Source organism: Pristis pectinata, chromosome 13, assembly GCF_009764475.1.
Source record: "Pristis pectinata isolate sPriPec2 chromosome 13, sPriPec2.1.pri, whole genome shotgun sequence".
Classification (NCBI taxonomy): Eukaryota; Metazoa; Chordata; class Chondrichthyes; order Rhinopristiformes; family Pristidae; genus Pristis; species Pristis pectinata.
This window is the reverse complement of record NC_067417.1, coordinates 24768543-24794861: the sequence shown is the minus strand read 5'-3', so window position 1 is coordinate 24794861 and position 26319 is coordinate 24768543. Positions and strand designations below refer to the sequence as shown.

General features: G+C 37.3%; 1 protein-coding gene across 4 annotated transcripts in view; it reads right to left on the bottom strand.

Annotated features, from left to right (window-relative positions):
* Positions 1-1122: 1122 nt before the first annotated feature.
* ca5a (carbonic anhydrase Va) overlaps positions 1123-26319 on the bottom strand; it is a 40145-nt gene continuing 14948 nt past the window's right edge. For all 4 annotated transcript variants that reach the window (XM_052028246.1, XM_052028244.1, XM_052028247.1 and 1 more), the window contains 6 exons: positions 25973-26167; positions 14610-14728; positions 12077-12172; positions 11188-11250; positions 9146-9301; positions 1123-4265 (listed from right to left, as the gene is read on the bottom strand). In XM_052028246.1, the coding sequence (XP_051884206.1) occupies positions 4107-4265; positions 9146-9301; positions 11188-11250; positions 12077-12172; positions 14610-14728; positions 25973-26167 (788 nt within the window). In that variant the 3' untranslated portion in view covers positions 1123-4106. The remainder of the gene's footprint in view (positions 4266-9145; positions 9302-11187; positions 11251-12076; positions 12173-14609; positions 14729-25972; positions 26168-26319) is intronic.

Sequence of the window (26319 nt, the reverse complement as noted above, 5' to 3'; positions counted from 1 at the left end):
TTGTTTTGGGGGCATTTTTAGATTTTTTTTAATATAGTTTGTTTTTCATGGTTTTTTATCATCTTAAAAATACCTAAATAGTCCTGAGCTACATGACTATAGACCTTGGGCAGAAAGGTGGGTTTAGGCTCGGTGGTACTTATTCAACCAGCACTGACATAATGGCCTACATGGCCTCATCCTACGTCATAAATCTTTTATGATTCTAGTAGTTTAAGTTCTTTCCGAATGTTGAGGTTTTTTTTTAAAAAGTAATCCTCAGACATTATCCAGACTGCAAATCTGGAGATGGGGCTTTGCAGCTGTCATAGCATTCTGGGTATTTTGAGGGCAAGAGTTCTTCAGCATATTGTATAATAACCACCATCCTAAAAAAATCTGACTAACCACTTAGCATCAACCTAGGTCTCAAGCTTGGACGCTGCAGTTGCAGTCTTGCAACATTTATTTGTGAATGGTGGATGGCAATTCAACAACTAACCAAGGAAGAAACTCCAAGAATTTTCCAATCTCCAAAGGTTGTAGGGCCTAACTTGTCAGTGCCAAATGTAAAGACGGAGCATTTCCAATCACGTTTAATCAGAAATGCCAAATGGATGATCAATCTCTGCTTCCTCCTGAGATTCGCATTGTTATAGAAGCCAATCTTCAATGAATTTGATTTGCTCTACATGATAGAAATGGCATTGAGTACAGAAGGGACCATTCCAATTCTAGTACTGAACACTATTTCAATTATAGTTTATAACAATGGGATCTGCATGACACAAGTATCTTGTCCATAAAATTTAAGGCAAATACAATTTGGCTAATTGTCACCCTATCTACTCTCAAGTTATAGTCTTGACAAAGCTTTCAAGTCACACCTGCTTGCCTACAACTTGTCCCTGATGTCCAATTTGTTTTAGGATCTATGGAATTTTGCAAGATAAAAACTAACTGCATAGCTGGCATTTTCAAAACTTTTGAGACCCTTGTGGCTCCAGACTTCAAGGACATAAAAGCAGAATTCCTGAGAGGAGGTAAGAGTGACCACCCTCAAAATCAAGGCAGCATTTGAATGAGTGTGGCAGAGGAGCACTGGTAAAATTAAGGTCAGTTGAATTCAAAGGGGAAAACATCTCAATGGTCAGAGTCAAGTTTATTGTCATACATGTATGCACAGGTGCAATGAAAAACTTACTTGCAGCAGCATCACAGGCACATAGCATCATAAGCAGCATTCAAAAGATGAAAAAATTATACATAATTTGTTTAAGAAAGAACAATTAGAACAAAAAAAATGTCCACTTTAGTGCAAAGTGATAAGGGTTGTGCCAGTTGGTTCAAGAACCAACTGGTTGCAGAGAAGTTGCTGTTCTTGAACCTGGTGTGGGACTTCAGGCTTCTGTACCTTCTGCCCGATGGTAGCTATGAGAAGATGGCATGGCCTAGATGGTGGGGATTTTTTGATGATGGATGTTGCCTTCTTGAGGCAGTGCCTCCTGTAGATACTACTGATGGTGGGGGAGGGATGTGCCCATGATGTATTGGGCAGAGTCCACTACTCTCTGCAGCTACTTATGTTCCTGCACATTCAAATTGCTGTACCAGACCATGATGCAGCCAGTCAGGCTACTCTCAAATACATTTGTAGAAGTTTATTAGACTGTCCAGTGACAAGCCAAACCACCCAAGAAAGTAAATTTGCTAGTGCACCTTCCTTGGTTCTGGTTCATCATCGCACCCAACCACATCACTGCAAGAGTTCCTCAGTACCAGTTCTTAACAAAGGAAGAGGCTTATAATGCTGCCAAACAAAAAAAAGTCAGCCTGTGGATTGGAAAAATTTCAGAATTCAACAAAGGACAACAGAAGTATTGATAAGGAAAAGCAAGATTAGTCTAATGAGAAACAAACTGTTAAAGCTTCTACATATGTAAAAAGGAAAAGATTAGCAAAAGTTTGACAAATAAAATCACTGATTAATAAAATCATTGAAGTTAATGGGACTGAAAGCCAATAAATACTCAGGACTTAATAACTTGGAATCTATAGTTTTGTAAGTGGTAGCTTTGGAGTTAGTAAATGCATTGGTTTTCATCTTGCAAAATTCCATAAATTCTAAAACAATTCCCAGAAATTGGCAGCAAATGTAACCCTGCTATGGGGGGAGAGAGCGAGAGGAAACAAGAAATAGGAACCATTCACGCTGGCATCAGAAGTGAAAAATGCAGGAATTCATTAAGGAAGTGGTAACAGGATACAGAAAGTCCCATTCCTGAGAACTGTCTGTAAGCAGATTTCTCCAAGTCAGAAATGTCCATTTTCTTTAGTAACCCATATCATATTGCTCTGCATACACTTGCTATAATTCATTTCATTGAATAATCACCTTAATACTACCCATAATTAAACTAATATATATTGTATCTAGTCATTAACGAACACCAACCATATTATTATTACCAGCTTGAAAAATCCTTTAAAAATGTATAGAAGAATTTGTGTAAAGTCAGATTTCTGCAAGTCAAGTCATCCGTAACCCAGGGAGTCCCTGTACTTAGAAAATGACTATAGAATTGGGCAGACCCAACTAGATTATAAATGAACAAATCAGAAGAGGACTTTCAGAAGGGGCTTTGATAAGATGTCACAGAAGGGATATTAATGGCATTAAAGGAAACAGAAGGAACACAAAAGGTCATTTTTGGGTTTGGAGTCCGAGAGTAATGGGGTGCTGCAGGTATCTGTATTTGTCCCCACCTGTCCACAATCAATGATTTCAATAAAGGAATCAAGTGTCTATCCACATTTGCTAATGATACAAAGCTGGGTGGCATTGTAGTTACAAGGACCATGAAGAGAGGCTGCAGATAAATAGTGATAGGTTAACTGAATTGGTGAGAATATTGTAGGTGGCATAAAATGTGGAAAATATGACATTACCCACTTTGTTTAAAAAAAATATTTTTTCCTAAATGGTGAGTGATTGAGAGGTGCTGGCATTCACAAAGACCTGGATGCCTTTGTACACAAATCACAAAGTTAACATGTAGATTCAGCAAGCATTTAGGAAGACAAATTTATGTTGACCTTTATTGCAAGAACATTAGAGGAATGCAAGATTGTATTTGGAATATTATATACAGTTCTGATCTCCCTATCTAGAGGTAAAACTGTGATGGAGGGATTGCAGCAAAAATTCATCATATTGATTCCTGCAATGACAGATTTGACATATGAAAAGTGAGTAAGCAGACCAGGCCTACACTCTGAAGTTTAGAAGAATGAGTGATCTCATTAAAGTGTACAAAAGCTTAATGGGGCTTGAAAGGATAGGTGTGGAGTTAACATTTCCCCTGGCTCAATAAGGATTTGGCCTTTCAGGGCAGAGATAAGAAATTTCACTGAAATTCTCTACCCAAGGGGGCTGTGGAAGTTCAGTTGCTGAATATATTCAAGACAGATCAATAGATTGTCAGATATTGAGAATCAAGGCATATGGGGTTAATGAAAGGGAAGAAGTACAGAGGCAAAAGATAGGCTGTGATCTTATTGCATAGCAGAAGAGACACAATGGGCCAAATGGCCTTTTCTAGCTACTATAGAACAGAAGCCACAAGCTTTCATCCAACTGCCAATAGTGATTGCCACTGCACCATTCCAGAATGCACCCAATGGTGTATTAACATTTTTAGTCAACATTTTCCTCAACTATCACTATCATGTTGAAATAGTTCCTAATATTATAGAAGTATAGATTGTGAACAATGTTCCACTGATAAATATAAGACTAAGTTTGAGAGGTTTTATTTAGTATTCCTTGTAAAACATTGACAATTTTTCTATGTCATTCTAAATGATACAAGCACCTAATAGATATAATTTCCAACTGCAAATAATAGTTATAAATTTTAACCATACCAAATTATAAAAAGCACCCAAATATATAAATATGTTCTGAACTCTGTCTAGCTTTTGATATATTTAGAAGATTTTATATGTAAACGTTGAAGTTCAAGCAATTTTTTTTTCCCCAGTTCACCCAACCATAGAAGTTATTTAATGTGCTTAAAATATAAGGCAGGCGCTCAGGTACATTCATTTGAAAAGTTTTCCCACATTCAGGTATGCGTTTTCTGTTGAGAACCATTTTCAGGGGAAGATGGGATTGTTGTATACACAGTCCGTTTCAATAAAGGCTGCAATTGTCTGTAGTTGTCCACCATATGTTTTTGCTTTTCCCCAGGAGCTGTGCTAAACAAACTACGAAACACAGCCAGCTGTTAAAGAGAAAAAGAACAAATAAAAAATAAATCGCAAGGTACTATGACCTCCTCTTACAGGGATAATCTCAAAAAAAAGTTTGTAGTTTCCAAGGAAAAAATGGACAGAATACCCCAGAGGTATGGTATAAATATCAAAATAAAAGGAATTTCAATTTTCAATCATAAATATGCAGCTGCAAATATGTAACAAAGTGCTTTAGTAACCAAGCTATTAGCTGCAAATCATCAGACTGCACTGATCCAGAGCAAAATCAAAGGGTTTAAGAGGGGAAAAAAGCCTTGTTCAAATGTTCATAAATTTTATACAGAGGGTATTTATTTCCGCAGATAGCACAATACTATGTACTCTTATGAAATCTTGCTTTGGTGTTTTGTGATTAATTTCCTGGTAGCTAATTAGCTGTTATAAAAATGTTACTTTATAATTTGTTGCAGCTTTAGAATGGCCCAGAATTTGTGGTCAGTAGCAAATGAGTGATGCTGACATAAAAAAAATTGTCAAATACTTAAAAATTAAAGCAAAGACATTTCAAACCCACAAACCTTACATAAAGAGATCTGAAAATACATATAAATGAAAAATAGTACTGATACCAGGAATCCAACAGAAAAGTCTGGAAATACCCAGCAGCGTCAGGCAGTTACCATGGAGAAACAACTAACCATGAAGTTAACTGGTGAGCTCTGATGAGGGGTCATCGACCTGAAACATTACATTTCTTTCTCTCTCCACAGATACTGTCTAATCTGCTGAGAATTTCCATCCTTACACAATTTTTATTCTAAAATTACTCATGTTTTAGTTCTTCAAAGCAGCTCTTTTACATTTGAGATTCAACACTACAAGTTGTGGAGAATTTCTGCAACTTTGTGTTCCCTCCCTGGTCCTTGTAAGTACAACGTTCAAGTGTAGTCATGAAAAATATTGCCAACAGCTAAAAGTAGTTTTGAGACTTATGCATTCATGCAAAAATCCTAAAGTTTGTCAGCTGGGTGGGGAACTGTAGGCAGTATACCTAACCAATAATTCATCACAAAATCTGGACCAAAATATATTTCCATCATACATTTAGTGTTATAGTTAGTGAGGATGGCTGGTTCTGCTTCTCCTTGGTCTCTCAACCATTGTCAGTCTGAGTGGGAATCCCTCAACTTTGGTCAGTAGAATCACATAGCCAGAGAACCTCTGATGATGGTTTATCCTTTTCTCCCCTAGCACAGGCATCAGTAAAAAAAAAAGGGGGGGGGGGTGTGGTGGTACAAATTTAAGTTAATTGGTAGAAGATTAAAGCTGAAGAATACTTTTCCCACCACCCAAAGTGTGGGGAAGGATCAGGAACTTTTTTTAAGGTTAGTGGAAATAGAAGGTCTCACTACATTTAAAAGATACCCTGGATTAGTACTTCAAGAGCTGGTGTTCACAAGGCTACAGACCAACTAGTTTTTGGGCTATCATTAGCATGACAACCCAATGGTCTCTTTTCTGAGCTGTAAATTTCAATGATTCTAGAAAAAAATGCAAATGCTATGGCAACAAAGTGTCTTGAGACAGTGATTTTGCTGGATAATTTGTGCAGTTATGTATAAATAAACAAAAATGAACAGCAATAGAAGACCAGCTGGTCTACCAAGTCTAATACCATCTTGGTGTAACTTTTGATCACAATGGACCTCATCCACTCCCGCCCAGTGGTCACCCAATAGCTCCAAGCATAAAGAAAGAGCCAATTTAATAGTCTTTTCATACATCCAAAAGGCAATCAAACAAATTTCAGGAGAGAAGAGCTGGAGTCCATGATCAATGGAAAATATATACTCCAATGACACCTGTTATTTTTCTTATAGTTATGCCAACCACTGAGGAATTTTTGCAGATCTCTTCTGATTACTAGCAATGAATTTGCAATCACTGCTTGTATCAATGATCTGTTTCAATGGTTGATGCCCTTCCACAAGAAATAGTAACCTCATGTCTAAACAGCTTCTAGCTTTTGATGCAATATAATTGTTTCCTAGTTCTCCCTAATCTATCTAGTTAGAATAATGTATCAAACTAACCAAATCCAGTCCTTTTCTTATTTCGATCAAATTGCCTTTTTTTTATATACACACTTTTCTTGAATTACAAGCTCCTACTCTCTATATCTAACAGTAACCAAAGGTCTTTAAACATTTAGTGTTTATACTGCTCTGTGAATCCTTACAATGGCTTCAGGAATTGACTCTCGTGCAGACCACAAACCATGTTAGGTTATGAGATGACATAATTGTTCAGGATGCTCTCTGCTTTGCATTTACACATTTATTAGAAGAATCACCATCAGCATATTTGAATTTGCTGATGCCAATTTTTCTTCCTACCAAAAGTCACCAACCTTGTAGCTATTTAGTAGGTATAAAGCCAAAAAGCATGTCAAATGCCACCAATTTTCACCAAAGTACTGACATGCAACAAAAAGGTGCCGAATGGAAACTTTAGTTAATCAGGTATCTTGAGAAAACTGATTGCCTGGAGAACACCAGGTATTTCACCTGAAACAAACAGGTGATTATGTTTTGTGACCTTGACAAAAAGATATTTTGCATTTGTTTTGGCAGATCCAAATGAAATCACGTTATAAAGAGTGGAACAAATGTGTGCATTTAAGTAGAGCATTAAAACAAACTGCATAATCTTATTTGGCAAAAATGTCACCTTTGAAAACACAGCTATGCTATTGTAAATGTCAATCCATTTTGCTTGGTACTTTATTTTAAAATTTGTTCCTTGCCCATGGTTATTTCTCATCCCATTGATACTACTTCATGTATTCATTAGAGTAAGAAATACATTAAAGAGTTTGAGGTGGAATGCAGCCTGATAATGCAGCATGAAATGGTTAAATTTGAATTGCATTAAAATTATTTACAGCTTGGAAGGGAGCCCATTCTCTCCAACAGGTTCAAGTTAATGCTCATGTCCCTTCTCTTTCATCTAACCCTCTTAATACTTATATTTCTTTGCCCTTTGTGATGATTTAGCTTTTCTTTGCATGCATCATTGCTATTTGTATCAACAATTCCTTATGGTTTTGTCTGACATTTTAAATCTCAATTTCAGAATAAGTTTAAGAAGTCCACTATAAATTTATTGACTGCTCTGAGAGTTATGGACCATGGTTTGGGATCCATGAATGTAGAAACAGAAACAATTTCTCTGCCTATCAAACTTTTTCACAATCCTGAAATTTTGTCACACTTGTCTTTATTCCAGAGTGGAACCCAATCTGATAAACAATTCCTGACAGGTAGGAACGCTGTCCTGATATCATTCCAGCACATTTCTCACACTTTCTCTTGTACTTCTATATTCTTTTTCTTATTAAAGAGATTCAAATTGCCTATAAGGTACAATATTAATCGAACAATTTCCTTCCAGAATAATTTCAAGGTGATAGAATCAGAGTGGTGGAATGCACTGGCAGGTGAAACTTAATGCTGAGAAATGCCAACTGTTACATTTTGGTAGGAAGAATGAGAACAGGTCTTCCACAGGGCACAACTTTAAAAGGGTAAAGGAACAAAGATCAAGGGCTGTTGTGTGCAGAGTTTGTTAAAGTGGCAGGCAGGTTGAAAAAGTGGTTAAAAACATGGGATACTGGGCTTTACATATAGAGGCAGACAGTGCAAGAACAAGAATGTCATGATGAACCATCATAAAACACTACTTCAGCCACAAATGGGCACCATTCTTTAGTAAAGATATAAAGGCATGAAAGATTTTAGTTATGTGGATTGTCTGGGAAAACTGGTGTTGTTCTTGAAACAAAGGAAGTTGTGAGAAGATCTGACAGAAGTGTACAAAATCATGCAGGATTTAGACATGGCAAGTAGAGAGAAACTATTCCCGTGAGAGAGAGTGGCAGAAGAATAAGCTAGAGGGGTTGCAGAAAAGATTCAGAAGGCTGTTGCTTGAACTGAAGGGCTTGAGTTACAAGGAGAGATTGGATAGGCTAGGACTGTTTTCTCTGCAGTGAAGGAGGCAGAAGGGTTACCTAAAAGAGGTTTATAAAATTATGAGGGGCATAGATAAGGTAGAGAGTCACAGTTTTTCCCCCCAGGATAGGGGAGTCTAAAACTCAAGGGCATAGGTTTAAAATGGGGGGGGGGGGGGGGGGAAGATTTCAAAGGGATCTGAGGGGCAAGGTTTTCCCCACACATAGGGTGGTGGGTATATGGAACAAGCTGCCAAAGGAAGTGGTAGAGCCAGGTATAATTGCAACATTTAAGAAACATTAGGACGTACATGGATAAGGAACGTTTAGAGGGATACGAGCCAAATGCAAGCAAATGGGATTAAGATAGATAAGCACCTTGGTCACCATGGATGAGTTGGGCCAAAGGGCCTGTTTCCATGCTGTACAACTATGAATCCTTAAGAACCAAACAATGTAGTAAATGCAGATTCAATTATAGGTTCAAAAGAGAGCAAGAATTTGAAAGGAATGAATCTGCACAACTGTGGGTCAAGGCAGGAGAAAGGGAGTAATTTGATTCTTAAGCAAATTCAGTTTGGGCTCCATGAGTAACCTTCTTCTGTGCTACAACTATTCTGTGGCAGCATTTCTGTTTGCAACCTAGTGGTAGAGGGGTTTAACTCTTACATGAGTAATGAATTCAAGTGGATAAGCCAAGGAAAATGCAAAATGACAGAATTCTCAGAATACGTTATAGATCATTTCACAGCCTGAACTATAACATTTACAATTCTACGACTTTAAAGTCCTTTGTAGATGTACAGCCGCACACTGCTCTAACTGTAGAGGCTTAGCATATTTTCTGTTAATATAAAGTCTTAGAATTAGATGTAGTTAAGAGACAGCTAAAAACATTACCTGTTCAAGACCAACTTCAATAGGATCCTTCATAATGACCCAGGTAACAGATTCAGTCATTGGTGGTGTAGTCAAAGAACCAGGATATGTCCAGTAATCAGAACAAGATGGAATCATACATCCAGGGTCAAAATTGAAGAAATCAACTGCTGAGTCCTGCAGTTACACATAATTATTGGATAAAGAAAAAAATATCATTTCTCATTATGATTTCTTGACTTCAAGACATTTGATAATTAGGTCAATTCTGTTCTCCTGAAAAATATTTATCAAATGATTGGTAATTTTAAGGAAGGTATAAATTTTGAAGTTTCTTCTTCCTACATTTAATCAACAAGGCAGGTTGGACAAAGGTCTTTCAATCTCTTTGCATACAATGCACTCCCAACAACATTATAAACTGATATCATCAAATGAAGGCATCACCTATATGCAAAGCAGGATAGTTTCCACTGGAAGCTTTCCTCCAAAATAACCTAGTACATAGAACTTTGTAACACGGGATCAGAGCTGAAGCATAAAATACAAGCACAGACTAGTTATGGTAGAACTGTACAAAAAGTAGTTAAATTGAGCAATATGTAGAATTCTAGTCACATTACAGGAAGCCTGTGACTTTGAGACACGAGATTTGCAAGGAAGTTGGTAGGTCTGATTAACAGCCCTGAGGAAAGATCAACTAAGCCATGAATATTTTTTTAAAAATAGAGGGAGATTTAATTGGAATGCATAATTTATTAGACCCCTGGAGTAACTAGAAAATATCTTCATTTTAGCTGAGGTTCTAGAGCCTAGATTTAGAGTAAAATGGTAGAGGGATCCAAAACTCATCCTCTGAAAGAGTGATTGTAGGCAAACCCCTTCATTTTATTGATAAAGCTCTTGGATGTGTATTGTTCTGTAACATGCAGGGACATTGATCATGGTTTGAAAAAAAGTGAGACATGACCAGGGAGCTCATTTTCATCTGGTAAGGCCACAATGGGCAAATGGTCTCTTTCCATGCCATTCTAGGATTCCTTTATTCAACTATTATCAAGTTCCATGTCAAATTCCAATCATATATTTTCTTAAATAATACAATGCAGTGTTCATTGCAGAAAGTTAACAGATTAAGTCAATTTCTGTGTCTTTGTCTTCTACTACAGATGAAATACTACCATATCATAGGATGAATCTTCAGATTGTACCATACTAACCTCTATCCTAGAATGGGACAGAAAGTCAGAAGGAATTTGGGAACATGAGAGTTAGGGTGATTGTTAAAGGAGTGACTAAGTGCATACGGCACAACGTCTGAGTCCCAAATCCTTAATGTGCTGCTGAAGATTACTTCTCCAGAAATGGCAGCACCTCTAGTCAAATAGGTACAATACAGCTACAACACTGATAATTACATGACAAGGTGGAAAACTGCCCAAGGACGACACATTCACAAAAAGCAGGGCAAATCCAATCCGGCAAATTATTTGTCTTATCCTCCTGCACAAACAGCAAAGTGAGGGAAGCAGTCTCAACAGTGCTGTCAAGCACTAACAACTCACCAATAACCCTTTTATTGAAACTCAATTTGGATTCCAACTTCATTACAGCTTTGGTCTAAGTACAGAAGAGCTGAATTCTGGAGGGAAGATGAGAATAATTGCCATCGACTTCAAGGCAGCATTCAAATATGGCACAAAGGAGTAATGGTAAAACTGAGGTGAATGGAGGGCAAGAAAAACAATTGGACTGGGATTGCTGATAGCAAAAATGTAAAGTTATCCCATGTTAATGCTCACACTTAATGAATTAATAAAACAGTATTAAGAATTTTTGATAACCAAAAAACAAAATGCTAGTGTTAAGATTTGCATTGTAGAAACAAGAAACATTAACCTCTGATTCTCAAATAAAAAACATGCAATTGAACTGAATTGCTCAAGTGTAGCCTTTGCCATTCTCCAGAGTCTGACTCATCCACGTTTATTCACTTAAGAATAATATTAATTTAATGAGGTAAATGAAGCAGTGGAAAATATTAAACAAGTCACTTTACTTGCCTTATATTTAATAGCCGGTAGTGCATCCACAAGTTTCTGCAGACTATCATGCCTTCTTCCAAGCTTTTAATAAAAAATATTAATAAAATTCATGCAAATCAAAATGTACATACTATCCAAATATGTGGAATGTTGATACACTTAGAACAAATTTCTTCCCGCCTACATGTGGGAAATTATATCCTTTGCTCAGGAAAGCAGGAAAAGGGATGGAAGCAGTTTGCATTTAGAGCCTGCTGCATTCATTGCACTAAGATTTCATGGGACTTCTACACAATGTGAAAATCTAGTATAACTGATTATTCTTCCTCCAATAATAATCCACAGGAACTCCAGTAGAAGGGTAGTTCCATGCAGAAGTGCTTGCTGCAACTGGAAGATCTGGGAGTGGGGTTCTTGAACCTAGGCTGAAAGCAATTGAGCGTGATGATCAAATCTTCCTTTCTTCTTTCCAGATATTAGCAGCTCTTGGGAGCCTTGGCTGCTGCCTTCCACAGGCCAAGAATTTGACAGTCAAAACCACAAGCCCCAGATTTGTGGCTGTACTTAGATTTCCCTTCTAATTTCTCAGCACTCAGGCTACACAGAGGGCAGGCCTGTAACTGGAGCATAAATGGGCTGTGCAATTGATTACAGTAGGCAAATCAGGGATACCTTACAACCAAAGTGTTGGTTGGTCAACAGACCATTGGGACCAGTTAATAAAAAAAAGTATCATAGTTACTTAGAGACAAATAAAACACAGTACATTTCTGATGAAAGGTCATTGAACTGTTAACTCTTTCGCTGGTCTGCTGAGTTTCCAGCATTTTGTATTTTTCTTCCAAATATCCAGCATCTACAGTATTCAGTTTTGTTTTTAAAACCAGCTACTGTTCAGTTGATTTACCTTTAAAAACACTCCTATAACTGCAAGGCCATTTTCAGACAGAACAGCTTCATCGCTGTTCTTGTATTTCACTGGATTCCAGTGAACCAGATGAAGCTAAAAAAAACAAGAACAAAAAATGTGGTGGTACATAATGATAGAATTTTACATTTTAATACATTAACACCTTAAAGGAAGGGTAATCTGTTTAAAAAAAAATCAGGAGAGAAACCACCCTTTTAATGTATAAAAATGAATTTTTTCCTCAATTTAAAGCCACAAAACCAGTTAACTGAATATATACCTTCAGTACTGAATCAAATTAGGCAACATCTAAGGTTATTTGACGATGTCTAATATTCACAGCAGTGTCAATTGTACATCAGAAACATTTTATTGGCAGCATTATACTTCAAAAAAATTCAGTAAATATAGCAACAACTTACATATAATAGTAAGTAGAAAAAAAAATCAAGGCTTTTCAATCGAAATTCAACATGAAGCCACATAAGGAGATTTTAGAACAGGTGACCAAAACCAAAAGATAGGTTTCATGAAGTTCCTTAAAAGGGAAGAAGGAGGTGGAGACAAAGATTAAAAGAGAAAATTTACAGTGCATGGGACTTGTGCAGCTGAAGGTGTGATGACAGGATTGGAAAATAAGTGTGGCTGGAATCAGATAAACATAATAAACTTAGTAGGTTGAAGGAGATTACAGTGAAAGGGAAGGTGGCTATGGAGAGATTTTTTTTTAAACCAGTGAAAGAAAAACAATGCACTGGGGATAAGGACCCAATCTACAAAATCTTTGCACTATTTACCATTATGGCAGAATTTGCCCAAGTGAGTAGGACTCCAGTAATATTCAAGAAGATCATTGCAATCAAGGACAAAGCCACTGAATTGAAATCCAATCCATCACCCCAATCATTCCCTCACCAATGGCACACCACAGCTGCAATGTATCCCACTGACAAAACACAGCATAGTAACTTACCGAAGTTTCTTTGACAGCATTTCCCAAATCCACAATGCCCATCATCTAGGCACATAACAGCATGTGGTGCATGAGAATCCCACCACTTCAGGAGCAGTTATACAACAGAAAAACTTCCCAAGTTGCTTCACTACATTAAGTTTGGGTCTTGCCAATAAATCCCAGGCATGAATACAAAATTAAAAGCTGGGTCAGCAAGCACATAGATAAATGGGTAAGCAGAATGACGAGAATTATGATGTCAGCAGTTCCAAGTTTTGGATGAGCTCTGGTTTACAGACAGTAGTAAATGGGAGGTTGGCCAGGTGAGCACAGCCAAGGATAAGAGAATCAAAAGCACAGATGAGAATTTCAGCAACAACATTTGTTCTATTATTAATTCACAGGATGTGAACATCACTGGCAAGATTGCTAACTGCTGCTTAACCTTAGTGGCTCACAAAGCCATTTCAGACAGCAGTTAAGAGGCAACCACACTGTTAGGTCTGGTTGCATTTGGTAAGGCTGTGCAAGGAATGGCATGACATTGATGAATCAGGTGGCCTTTACAACAATCCAACAGTTTTATAGTTACCCTTAGTGATGCTAGTGTTCAATTCCAAATTTATTCAACAACTTAAATTCAAGTTTCCCTGTTGCCATGGTGGAATCTGAATACAAGTCAAACTTACTGGCCAGGCATCTGGATACCTGTCCAATAACAAAACATAAATCCTACAACCCATGAGCTGAGCAACTGATACCTGCCACCTTATAAATGTGAATTAATACCAAGTACCTGTTTGCATTGCAGGGTCCATTAAGGTTGACACGGTATGCTCTGAAAGACACAGGAATCCTCCTAAAGTCCTTGCCAATAATTATCCCTTAATGAATTGTTCAAAAAACTAGAGGTGTGGTCATTTATCCCACTGTTGTTTATGGGGCTGCGCACACAATTTGGTTTCTATGCTGTGCTACGTTACAGGCAATTCACTTCTGAAACTGCTAATTGGCCGTGAAGTTCTTTTGATGTGATAATGTAGTGCAACATTTTAAAATACTGTAAATGCCAGTTCTAACAAAAGGTCTTTGACCTGAAATGTTAACTGTATTTCACTTTCCGTAGATGCTGCCTAATCTGCCGAGTGCTTTCAGCATTTTCTATTTTTATTTAAAATAAGTGCCATCCTTATTTCACTTCAAAATCAGACCAGTGTTCAAGATGTATGTTTACAAAAGAAAATCTCAGCCATCTCTATTACATTCTACAAACAACTTAAAGCAAAGGACAAGAGCACATTCCAAAAACCTAATGTGGAAGTGTTTTTATTGATTTTGGATCTCAGTATTCAATCTCATTTTATGACATTGGCCTTTCTTGATTACCTTTTATGTAGTAACAGTGGCAGTATCTGCACCCATGCTTGCCCTGTTGTTTGGATCTTGGACAGCATAAAGGAGGAGAAAACAAATTCAAAATGATATTTTTCAAGCACATTCTCTTCAACTTTTCTGAACTAAGTTTTTGAAATAAAATTTTAGGGAACAGCTGTAGAAGTGAAAAAAAAATCATACCTCAGCAGGATAGACCTGATTATTAACTGTGTGCTCTGATCCCCGATCATTTTCTGCACCCCAGTGAAAATGGAATTGCTTCAATCTGTAATGGTTTTGCAGTGGTCCATTGATAATAACTAGAAAACAAAAATGAAAAAAATCCAAAGCACATTTAAATACATGCTGTTGTAATCATTTCTTTGAAGATCATTCAATCAAGTGCAAATTAAATGCAAAATGAAGTTAAATAATACTTTTGGACTACTGTCATGATGTCGCTGATGGATTATCTGGACCTGGAGCATAGACAGCTGAAAAGGAAAATATACTCAAAATTGATATAGATCATCTTCCCAATAACTGCTTGTGCCTTACAGGAATAAACATGCTAATATTGTCACTACTTGCACTGTTTCCTCCAACATTATTCTGCCAAGTTTGAAATGAAACACCAGTGAATGAGTCAATCCATTCAATTTGTTTAAATTTTGCACAATATTACAAACCAATGTCAGAAAGTTAGTTTTTAAAATAGATATTGAAAAACAATGCATTCCAAGTTAACTATGGAGAATTACTTCTGGATTTTCCCTTAATTTTGTAAGGTGATGAATCCTTAAAGACCAGATTACCAAACCAACCATCAAAAAGTTCCTAAATTATCTTCCCAAAAGCTTCAAAACTTACTTGAAGGACCAGTATATGCCCATTACTCAATACATAAATGGAGCTAAGGAACATGACTAAACCTGTTCTTTTGTTTAAAACTAGCATTACCACCATTTTGGTATCAGTGCCAGTAAGAACTGCTGCAAGGTATCCTTGAGATAATTACCATGCTAAGAAATATTACAAGGTACGTCTAAGGTAATTACTATACCTAGGAAGCCATTTTGTGCAGGGAGGTGGGAGTGTATCTTGATGACTACACAATGTTCAATTATATTCACAACTCCTAGGAATAAGGAGTAGTTCATTCTTACATGCAAAGAACCCCAGATAACATTCAAGTATTGACTGATAAGTAGCAAGCAATATTCATGCTCTCCAAGTGCCAAGCAACTATCATCTTGAACGACAGTACATCCAAGCACCTAAAATTGTCATTCAATAGCATTATCATTTTCCCCAATCAAAATGTTGGCTGTCACCACCGACCAGAAATTCAACTGGACTAGCCATACAAGTACAAGAGCAGGGTCGAGTCTGAGTCTCTGACGCACCTACTGATTCCCCAAAGCATTTCCACCACCTATAAGGCATGTCAGGATTTTGATGGAATAATCTCTACTTGTCTAAATGTGTGCAGTTTTAATAACTCTCAAGTAGTTCAGTGCCATCCAGAATTAGACTTCTCCTTCTGACCAGTACTCAGATCTCCAGTCCAAACATACAATCCCACAAAAACCAGTGCAGCATGGCTGCAATGTCATATCTGCAAAATGGAAATGCAGTTGATCACCAACTTCAGTACCACCTCACAAACTCATAACCACTACCATGAAGGTCAAGGTAAGTAAATGGGAACACTACCACCTGCAAGGTCCCAAGTTCAGCATTCATTCATAATCACTGGATCTGAATTTTGCAGATCCCTCCCAAACAACAACGGAAATTCTTCTAACCAGTAGTAGTGCAACGATTCATTGCCACTTTTGGAAGCACATTTAGACATGGACTTGCATGCAACATATTCCCCTATATTAATCATCTTTTTGGGTTATACAGCAAGGATTATCTAGTATAAAATGACAGAAAGCAGAATCATGGTAAATAGTTGTTTATTAAAGTGGCAGTGGGTAGCCAATGGCCCAGGGATCACTGCTTTTTTTCTAAAACCAACTTGGATTTGGGTGTACAGAGTAAAATTTCAAAATTTATGGATGACACCGAACTTGGAGATATGATAAACAGTGAGGTTAACTATTGACTGCAGATGAAGTTTAAAAAGACAAGAGCAGTGATATATTTTTACCCAGAAAGAATTTAACAGGATAGTATAGACTAAATGTCACAATTCTGGAATGAAATTCTGAAATAATACAAGAACAGAGTACTAAAGTAGAAAGGTTATATTGACAAAACACTACTTAGGCCTCAACTGGCGTACTGAATTCAATGCTGGATAGCACAATTGAGAATGCAAAAGGCCTAAAGAGGATTAACAAGAACTTTATTAGAATATTCCAACGATAAGGGACTGCTGTTACAAGGTTAGAGCGAATAAACTGGGATTGTTTTTCTGGGAGAAACAGAGTTTGAAAGGAGATTTAATGGAGGTGTCCAATATCATGAACGTTTATAACAGGTAGAGAGAGAAGTACTGTTCCCAGTAGCAGACAATTCAGGGACCAGTAGGCACCTATTTAAAATGGAGGCATAATACATAAAAGAGGGGAAAAATGTACATGGAGCTTGGTATTGATTGGGCATTCTGTCTTTACATAGATATATGATATAGGAGTATAGTACAAGGTTAAATGCAAAATAAGTTTATTTTTTATTGAGAAAAGGCTTCCCTGAGCATAGTAATGGATTAGAGGTTGATGGTTTTGAAATACAGGGGATCCCATTAACATATACTTTGATTTCATAGTTTAATTAAAGAAACTGACCATACTTGATGTTCAAGAAAAGGGTAGCTTTCTCCTCTTTGTAAAAATTAGGTGTTGCAAACAGCTCATTTGGCCTGCAGTGCTTCAGTCACCAAGAGGGAATAAACTTCCAATCAACCAGCATGGAGGTCACCGGCAGAGTGCAAGGTTTGGCTTTCTACCAGTCTAACAAGGCAAGACATCAATTTTGTCTTTGTCTGAGTAACCAATACTTTGATTGCTAATCAGCTTTGTGCCCTTGCTGTATCCATAACCATTGGTGAGATGCATTTTTCATGATGTTACTTTTCTTTTTGTAGGTTCCCTCAAGGCCAGGTAGTCAGAACTACAGAGGAAGAGCAAGAAACATCCTTTCAACATGTGCTAGCATCAATATAAATACAGCTACTTTGTGGAAATTGTATAAATGGATCAAGAAGGAACATGGAATGAAGCAGTCAACATCAGCACAATGTAGTAAGCAGAGGTGACAGGAGTCAAGCAACAAAGTGAGAAAAGGAGGTTTGCTTTGGAATCCACACAGTTACATCCTACAGTAGCTCAATTCCAACTTAAAGTTACTAATCAGCTTAATTTCTATACATACTTCTTTGGGAATCTTCAGAGTTTACTGCATGGATGATGCAAATACACACAAATATGCTGAGTTTTGAGAATCAGTTCTAATACCACGGTGCTTGTCATTTGGAAGATATCCCCAAAATTGCAAAATTATGTTACAACCTCAACAATGAAGATCCAGTTCTGCTGACCACATCAATATCTGCTGGAGGATTTATTATTATTTACATTTATGCAAAAAGTGGTAAAGTTGCTTGCTTTGGTAGTGAACTGCGGCACCTTGAAATTCCCCAACTGCCTCTGTACCAAACCACCTCTTCACACTTACCATCTAACCCCTACCTAACCTCAAGCAAGGCTAGTTGAAATTATGTAGTGGTGTTTGAGAGATTTGGAGGGAAGGAAGATTAGTTCAGAGCTCGCTGAGAAGGGATCGGAACAGTTCATAAACTAAGCTGCGAACAATAGGAACTGTTAATTTAAAATGGCGGTGAAAATACTTTGGCATGGGAATAAAGGAAGATATGATCTACGATTAAGTAGAAACTAATGGGCGTTTAATGGGCTAAGAACTTGAGAACGTATTTTTCCTCTCCTCCCAAAAAAAATGAGAGCACAAAAGCAGCAATAATGGTAGAAAATCCACAAACAAAAGAACAGATCAAAGACCAATGTTTTTGCAGTGTAGAAAAAAGGTTAACTAGTATATCTGGGGGGGAAAAAAAAGGTGCAAAGGAATCTTTTGTATCTATCTGAACAGGCAGACACCACCTTGATTAATGTCCTCCATAAATATGTAATTTCTAGGAAACCAACAGTTCCTCAAAGCTTTGGTTTTGATTGATTCATGGAATAAGGTTCAAAATCACAATCTTCTAATACAGTGAAGACAACACTTCCACAGAACCAAATGAACACGTCAGTCCTTTGGGGAATGAAAGTCACTGTGCATACCAGGTCAAGGTGATACACAAGGCCAGACCTACTATTATGTGGTTCATTCTTAACTGTCTTTTGAAGTGGCTAAACGACTCCTTTGGTTCAAGAGTAATTAGGGACATGCAATAAATGCCAACCTTGCCAATGTCTGCATCTTGTAACTAAACAAAAAAAACACAACATCATGTACATCAAAGCACAATGGTCCACTGAGAAATGTGGTTTCTTATCAATAACTGCATACATGGTCTGGAGTTCTTAAGAAAACAACCACAATTTAAACCAGTTAATCATTACATGAAATCAGTTTCTCTAATCCTCAGGTTCAAAAATGGGATCTAGTTGTGTTGAAAGCTTATGTGAATTTCAGCTTATTCGATGAAGTCTTCATTTGCAATGAATGGTGAAACTTAAGTTTATGGGGTTTGAAAAGTCATGACATTTGTCCTTTGAAGAGAGAAAATGATGTTCAACCTCCAAACTCTATAACTCTTACAGAATAGAAATTTAGTGTCTTATATACCACAATGAAAACCAAAATGCTGGAAACATTCAGGAGGTCAGGCATCAACTGCGGAAAGAGAAACAGAATTAATGTTTTAGGGTGAAAATCCAGTCATCACTTAGCCTATGTATATCCAATCTGCCAAACTGTGTTTGACCTAAAATGTTGACTCTGCTCATCTTTCCACAGATGCTGCCTGACCTGCATTTTCTGTTTTTACTTCAGATTTCCAGCATTTGCAGTTTTTGATTGTCAAATATACTAATTTGCATCAAAGTGAAACTGGAGACATTATGCTGATGAGACCAATACAATTGGCCACAATTACCTCCAGCTAATCTTTGCCAGGTTCTCAGATGGATTCAGGAGACAAAAATCACAATGGGGTTAAATTAAACTTTGTAAAGTTTATTTCTCATCACATGTGCTGGTCACTTGTTCAAGGACACAATGTTAAAGCTGCAATCTCACATGGTCTGATAACATCTGTTTTTTCAACCAAGTATACAAAAAAAGTTAATTATTCATATCTCAAAGGGTTTACATAGTCGTGCCATCTTAAATTAATCATTAAAACTAGTGGGGCACAAATATTTTGAGGGCCAGATCCATAATTCAAATTACATTCAAAATTCAAAAAAAACACACGTGAACACAAGTCCTGAACTTTGACAGATCCATGTCGTAGGTATTTTGACTACACTTTGACATAAATATTAAACTCCACGAAGAGAACAGGCTGCCAACTTATATAATCATAGAACTATGTAGCATGGAAACAGGCCATTTAGCCTAACTCAGTCATTTTCTGAAGATCTTAAAAAATGGCATTTCTAGCATTAGAATATTTTCCTAAGTCAGGCAGCATCAGTGGAGAGGGAAAAACTGAGTTACAATTACTGGCCTGTTCTGATACACATTGGAAAAGCTAGTAATCTGAAATTGCTCAATGTTGAGTCCTGAAAGCTGTGGCATGTCCAGCCAGAATACGAGACACTGTTCCTCAAGCTTACATTGGATTTTGTTGCAACAGTGCAAGAGGACAAAGATGGAGGGATTAGAGTAGGAAAGGAATGGTGAATTAAAGTCACAGACAACCTGTATCAAAATAGCTTGCTTTATTACAACAAAAGAGAATATATAAAAAGTTGGGAATTTAACTTGTAATTATTTGGAAGAATGATGATTCTACCAATTCTTGAGGTGTCAAACCGATTTGTCATTGGCAAACTGCCATTGTAAAAGGCAAAGCCAAATATGAATGGCTATTATGAAACAATAGTCAAGTATATGATTAAGAACAAAGTATGGGCACAGTATTAAACTATCGACAGAAGCCTGCCTTAACGTGGTGAGATCAGTGGTTTAAAAAAAATGAACTTCAATAAACAGCAAATACTTGAAAAACATTGAGCCATTTTGCTTTTTCAAATTACACTTCAGAATCTGCCTTGTACTCACTTCTTTCCCAGGTTTAAAGTTAACTACTAAACATGTGTCATTTAAGAACATTAAAGCCATTCCATATTTTTGGCCACACCTTCTGCTTTGTGCAGCTTTATTGCTTTCAGGACTAAAACGTAATAGTCTTCCAAAAAGGAGGATTAAACACGCATAAGGAACTCTGAATTTGGCTTGCAGTATTTAAAAATGAAAAATCTAAGTCTTGTTGACTATATTCACAATATATTTGGTGAAAGGCTCCAAAAGTTATACACAAATATTTTCTTGTATATTAATTGGTCCTTAAATTATACATACATATTGGGTGATCCTTACGGCAAAACAGGTGTTTTTGCTATCATTACACCATTAAACTGATTGCAACTTTTGATTCTGCATGTGTACCCTATTGCAGCAATGCCCAAGTTTCTCTCAGTGATCTAGTACACCTTCACTAGATGTACTGTTAATGGCTTACTACAAAAATAATCTAAAGTACTTATAAATTGCCTTATGAGAAAACATTTTAAAAATTTATGCTAAATTACACAAAATTTGAATGAAGTTTTTTGGGGTGTTAAGCAATAATTAGTGCTTAAACAATGTGTTTTCCCCCCCTCCCCCCAAATCTAATCCTTGAAATGCAACTTTCTTACAACATTGCAAATCATGTGATTAAAACAATTTTCAAATTTAAACATGTTTACATACAACATATTTAACAGATTAATTATAAAAGTAGTTCCTGGTTGTCTGCCAGAGTTCTCTAATGCAAATGGCTGCTCTGCCAGCTTTGTGACATCACAGCTGCTTGGAATGAGGGATTCTTTTTGATCCTGTGTCCATCACAAGCTGGAGAAAAGGGGGATGTCCGAGACTGGGAAGGCACACATCATTAAAGAAATAAGGAATTCTTCTCTAACCAAATCCAAAAAAATATTGAAAATAAAAATTACTTTTCATCTCAGCTGGTTCTCTTCTCCCAATAAGCAGACTCTTGATTTCTCCCCTAAATTTCAAAGGAATTTTATCCACTAGACTCATGTTCCCCACCCCTTTCAGAATTTCAAAAGAAACATTACCTCCATGACTCCTTGGTCCACTCTTCTGTCTTCAGCAACTACTCTCCTTCCCACCAAGTTTCCCAGGGAACCATGGGAGTTAAAACATCTGTGTTTTTAATGTCTTCCCTTCTCACCTTCCAGGGACCCAGACCGTCCTCCCAGGTGAAGCAACAATTTATTTACCATTCTTGGAATATACTATATTGCATTTGACGCTCATGATTAATGTCCTCTACATCAGAGAAGCCAATGCAGATTGGATGACCCCTTTGCAAAACAACTCAATTCAGTCCAGAGTTTCCAATCACCTGTTGCTTTAATTCTCTGAATCACTCCCACTCTAGTCTGTCTTTGAGCTCCTGTATTACTCCCACAAGGAATAACATCTCTTCTTCCAACTTGGCATTTTACAACACCCTTGACTTAATACTCAGTAACAATTTCAGGCAAACTCAACTCAGAATCATACAGCATTGAAACAGGTTCTGTGGCCCTCCGTGACCATACCATTCATCGATTACCCATCTAGATTAATGCCATTTACCGTCATTTAGTCTGCAGCTTTCTGTATCCAGGTGATTCAAGTGCACGTCTAGATAAATATTGCAAGGGTATCTGCCTCCACCACCCACTCAAGCAGTGATTTCCAGATTCCAACCACTGACTCCAACGCACACCTCACTCCAGCAGTGGCATAACCAATGTTTTATGAGATTGCTTTATAACCTTCTCACATGTATATTCTGTGCCCCAACTAATGAAGCCAAGTATCCCGAATAGCTTCTTTACCACCTTATCTGTGATGCCACCTTCAGGGATCCTTGGACTTGTACAGAGGTTTATGTCCTACCCTTATTAATACCCCTAAAGCTCATCACCTCACACAAGGATCAAAATCCATTTGCCCTTCTCTGCCCAGCCTACTGATTGATCAATATCATCCTGCAACTTCACATTCAACAACATCAATTTTCCTGTCATCAGCAAAAACCCCTCCCCACTTTCTTCCACAGATATGGCTCTAACCTCCTGTTTAAATTTAAGTTACAAATCCTTTGGTTCCAACCACTGTTTTTAAAGTAATTGTTATTTTGACAATTTTGGACTGCACCCTATCACAGACATTCCTTAGAGACTTCCCCTATCTGCAACTTAAAATACACTATTTTTTCATTGTTCCAGTTTTGATAAGGGTTCTTGACCTCACTGATACTGCTTGGCCTGCTCTGCGCTTCCAGAATTCTCACTTTATGTTTTGGCCTTCCATCATCTGCAGTTTTCTGTTTACTGGGAGGGAAGTGACAGCACTTCACAAGGAGATGGTTCATTAACATTTCCATTGCTTCTCATGCTCAAAGTTTCGATTCCTGAATCCCACAGTATCACATATTGAGTACTGAAAAGTGTTCCAATGAACTTGCTTTTCAAACAACCTGAAATGCTGCACCTGAAACACATTCTCAATATGGAACTTAGGCAATTCGGCTTTCTTGATGAGCATGAAATAACCAAAAATTTTCTTTCAGTTAGGTCCCATTTCTGGGAAATTTTATACTCTTCTGAGGGAATACTTGACCCTGAAGTCAATGCTGAATACTACATTGATCTGCAGCTGTTCACTAATAAAAAAGTTTTTTTTTTAAAAAGGTAGATTGCCAATAGAGTTGCTGAAACTGCAAGTTTTGTGTGAAAATTTCAATTAGTTCAGTGTCTTTTATTTAACACAATATCTTAACTCTCCCAAAAAATGTAGAAGTGCCAGTTGTCCCAACCTCATATTGCTCGGTTGGATAAAAAATACACTTCAGGCACACCATGCAGGTTACAGGAAAGGCCATCTCCACAGCTGATGTGATAAAATTATGCAATCAATGCACTGATTAGCAGTTATGCAGGGAATTTGTGCATTTGCAAATATGATCTCATTAGAAATTAGGGCACTCCACAAACTGATCCACTTTAAGAAATGACTGGTTAAACTTGCAAAAAAAAAATTTAAGCACCCTTCTGCATTCAAAGGTGTTGTGAATAAATAAAGTGAGAGTCTGGACTTGAAGTTGCCAAACTGAATGGAGCTAACGACATCTAATCCACTTGGGTAGCTTGTAATCCAATGGCATGAATATTGAATTTTCTACTTTCTGGTAACCCACACTCCTGGTGCTCTCCTCCCAAACACACATGCACCTGTGTACCTAGTTTTCTTCTCCTTGTGTTTACCCCTCTGGCACCTGGTTCCATCTGCCCATCATCTCCTCCCCATTTGTCTCTTATCACTGACCAACCTCTGCCCCAACCCCCTCCTGATTCTATTTACCTATCATCCCCCCCCCCCCCTTCTAGTTCCACCTACCACCTGCCAGCTTTTATCCCTCCCTCCAACATATAGCAAAAATGTTCTTCCCTTTGAGGGGACTCTTCCCTCAGTCTTAAAGCATAGTCTCAACCTGAAACAACAACTCACACCTTTTGCCTCCACAGAAGCTGCTTGACTCCAAAGTCTTCCAGTGTTCTGTTTTTGTTCTAGATTCCAGCATCTGCAGTCTCTTTTGTCTTCTAACAATTTTTTTTCATCTTTTAGCAAATGAGTTTAGGTTGTAAAAGCCACACACCTTAAAAAGGGAAGCTTGTGGTGAAAACACATTTCAGCACAAATGTAACTCAAAATTAGAGCTTGAATTTTAGTTTTATCAGAAGGAGGAAAATTCAAAATTAACTTGTGGAAACATTTCATAAAGCAATAGTGAATTTATATCAATCTGGAGCCATATTCAAACTATTAACAATAATTATAATATATTTTGTAATGCTTACTTGAAGGAGCGCAGCGCAATATCATGGTGCTCACTGCCTTCTATTTGAAAGTGGCAAGATTAATTCAGCCAAACCCTACATCCGACACCCAATTACTTGAGTGGACTGCTTATTAGCATATCTGACAAATGTATTATGCTGTTGCTTGAAAAAAATCTTGTTACACAACAGCTGCAAATAGTCATTCTTGCAATGGAACTTGCAATCCAACTAAGGAAAATGCTATTATCCAGATACGTGAGCTACATACAGTCTGTCCCTGGGTAATGAACTGGTTTTGTTTTTAACAAACATCCACAAGTCGATCTTGCGAATGTCAGAAAATACATGAAAATCACTTGATATGGTAACCATACCTTCACGGTATTGTAATGGCACCAAAAGACAAGAACAATTACTAACAATGGAGAGAGGGAAGAAACTAGTCCTGCCATTCGAAGGAATAAATGTATGTACATCAGACTTTTGATGTTAATAATATTATGGGAGCTTGTTTGTATGTAGGAGTGTCCATAAGTCAAGTGTTTGTAACCAAGGGACAACCAGTATAGTAAAGAGGCAATTAGAGTCATATGTTTGAGTGATTGACTTTGGTCTGTATCATGATCAGTATAGTTAAACTACTCTAAATTTGTGAAAAAGTTTTCATCCCTCCTCTAATCATGGTGTTTCTCCTTCAAAACAACAAAATAGGAAGATGTAGCCAGGAAGCTATTAGAACGGTGTCATTGTTGGCAGTTACAACTACTCTTGCAGTTAGTTGAATGCAAAATAAGGACACTCCCTCATGTAAGCTGCAAAAGCACAAACCTGAAACCTACCAGAACTATGCAACTAAAAGCACACAAGGAATCCAATTACAAAACATTTTCTGCAGGCAAACTAAGTTGATTCCCCTTAACTATCAGTCTTGACAAATTATGTAATAAAATTTGGGAAAAGAATCTCAGCAGTCCAGATAAAGATACATGACCCTGAAAGAGGATTCTTGAAACATTTTGCACTTCCTGCAAAAATCTGACAATTCTTCAAAATTGGAAGGAATTTCAATTAAACTTCAATATGAAAATAATCTGCCAACTCCAAATGAGACAGCATCTTCCGTTTGCTGAAACTGCCTGAAATGTCTCAAATGGCAAACTCTGGCAATTAATTGTTAATGTAATTTCTCCTGATACTTTATAACTCCATTAAGACATATATAACACACTTTGTATCCAGAACCTGCCTGGAAATGACATTCAAAACAAATTTTGCTGGAAACACTCAGAAGGTACGGCAAAAAATGGAGGATACGCTTAAAATTTCAATTCGATGACCTTTTATCAGAATGATAAATTATATTACTTGCAACTTTGCCCTAAAAAAGTTGTGACCCTTGCTCTCAATGCAACTTTTTACACGTTAACAATTCAAGACCACCAATACAGTTCCCCATACCCGAGTTGTCTTTGGAGTCTTCAAATTCCACCTGGAAAAAGTAGCCGTTGTTTGTGAGTCGAAGGCAACTACTTGGGTCATACGAGATATGTAAAGGTTTCAGTTTCGGATCGTACACACTCTTGGCAGTGCTTAGGTCAATTGGAGACTGTCGGGCCCCGTTTGAAGCAGATGTGCAGTTCTGCCATTCTTGTTCTGGGAAGAAAGATGAATAAAAATATTTAAGGTGACGGTAGCAGCCAACAGATCACAGAAGGTTGGTAAACATATCAAAAGAAAAACGCTGGCGGTACGCGCGTAGGTTACGACAAAGACAAACGTGATGCACTTAAATAGATTTTTAAAAT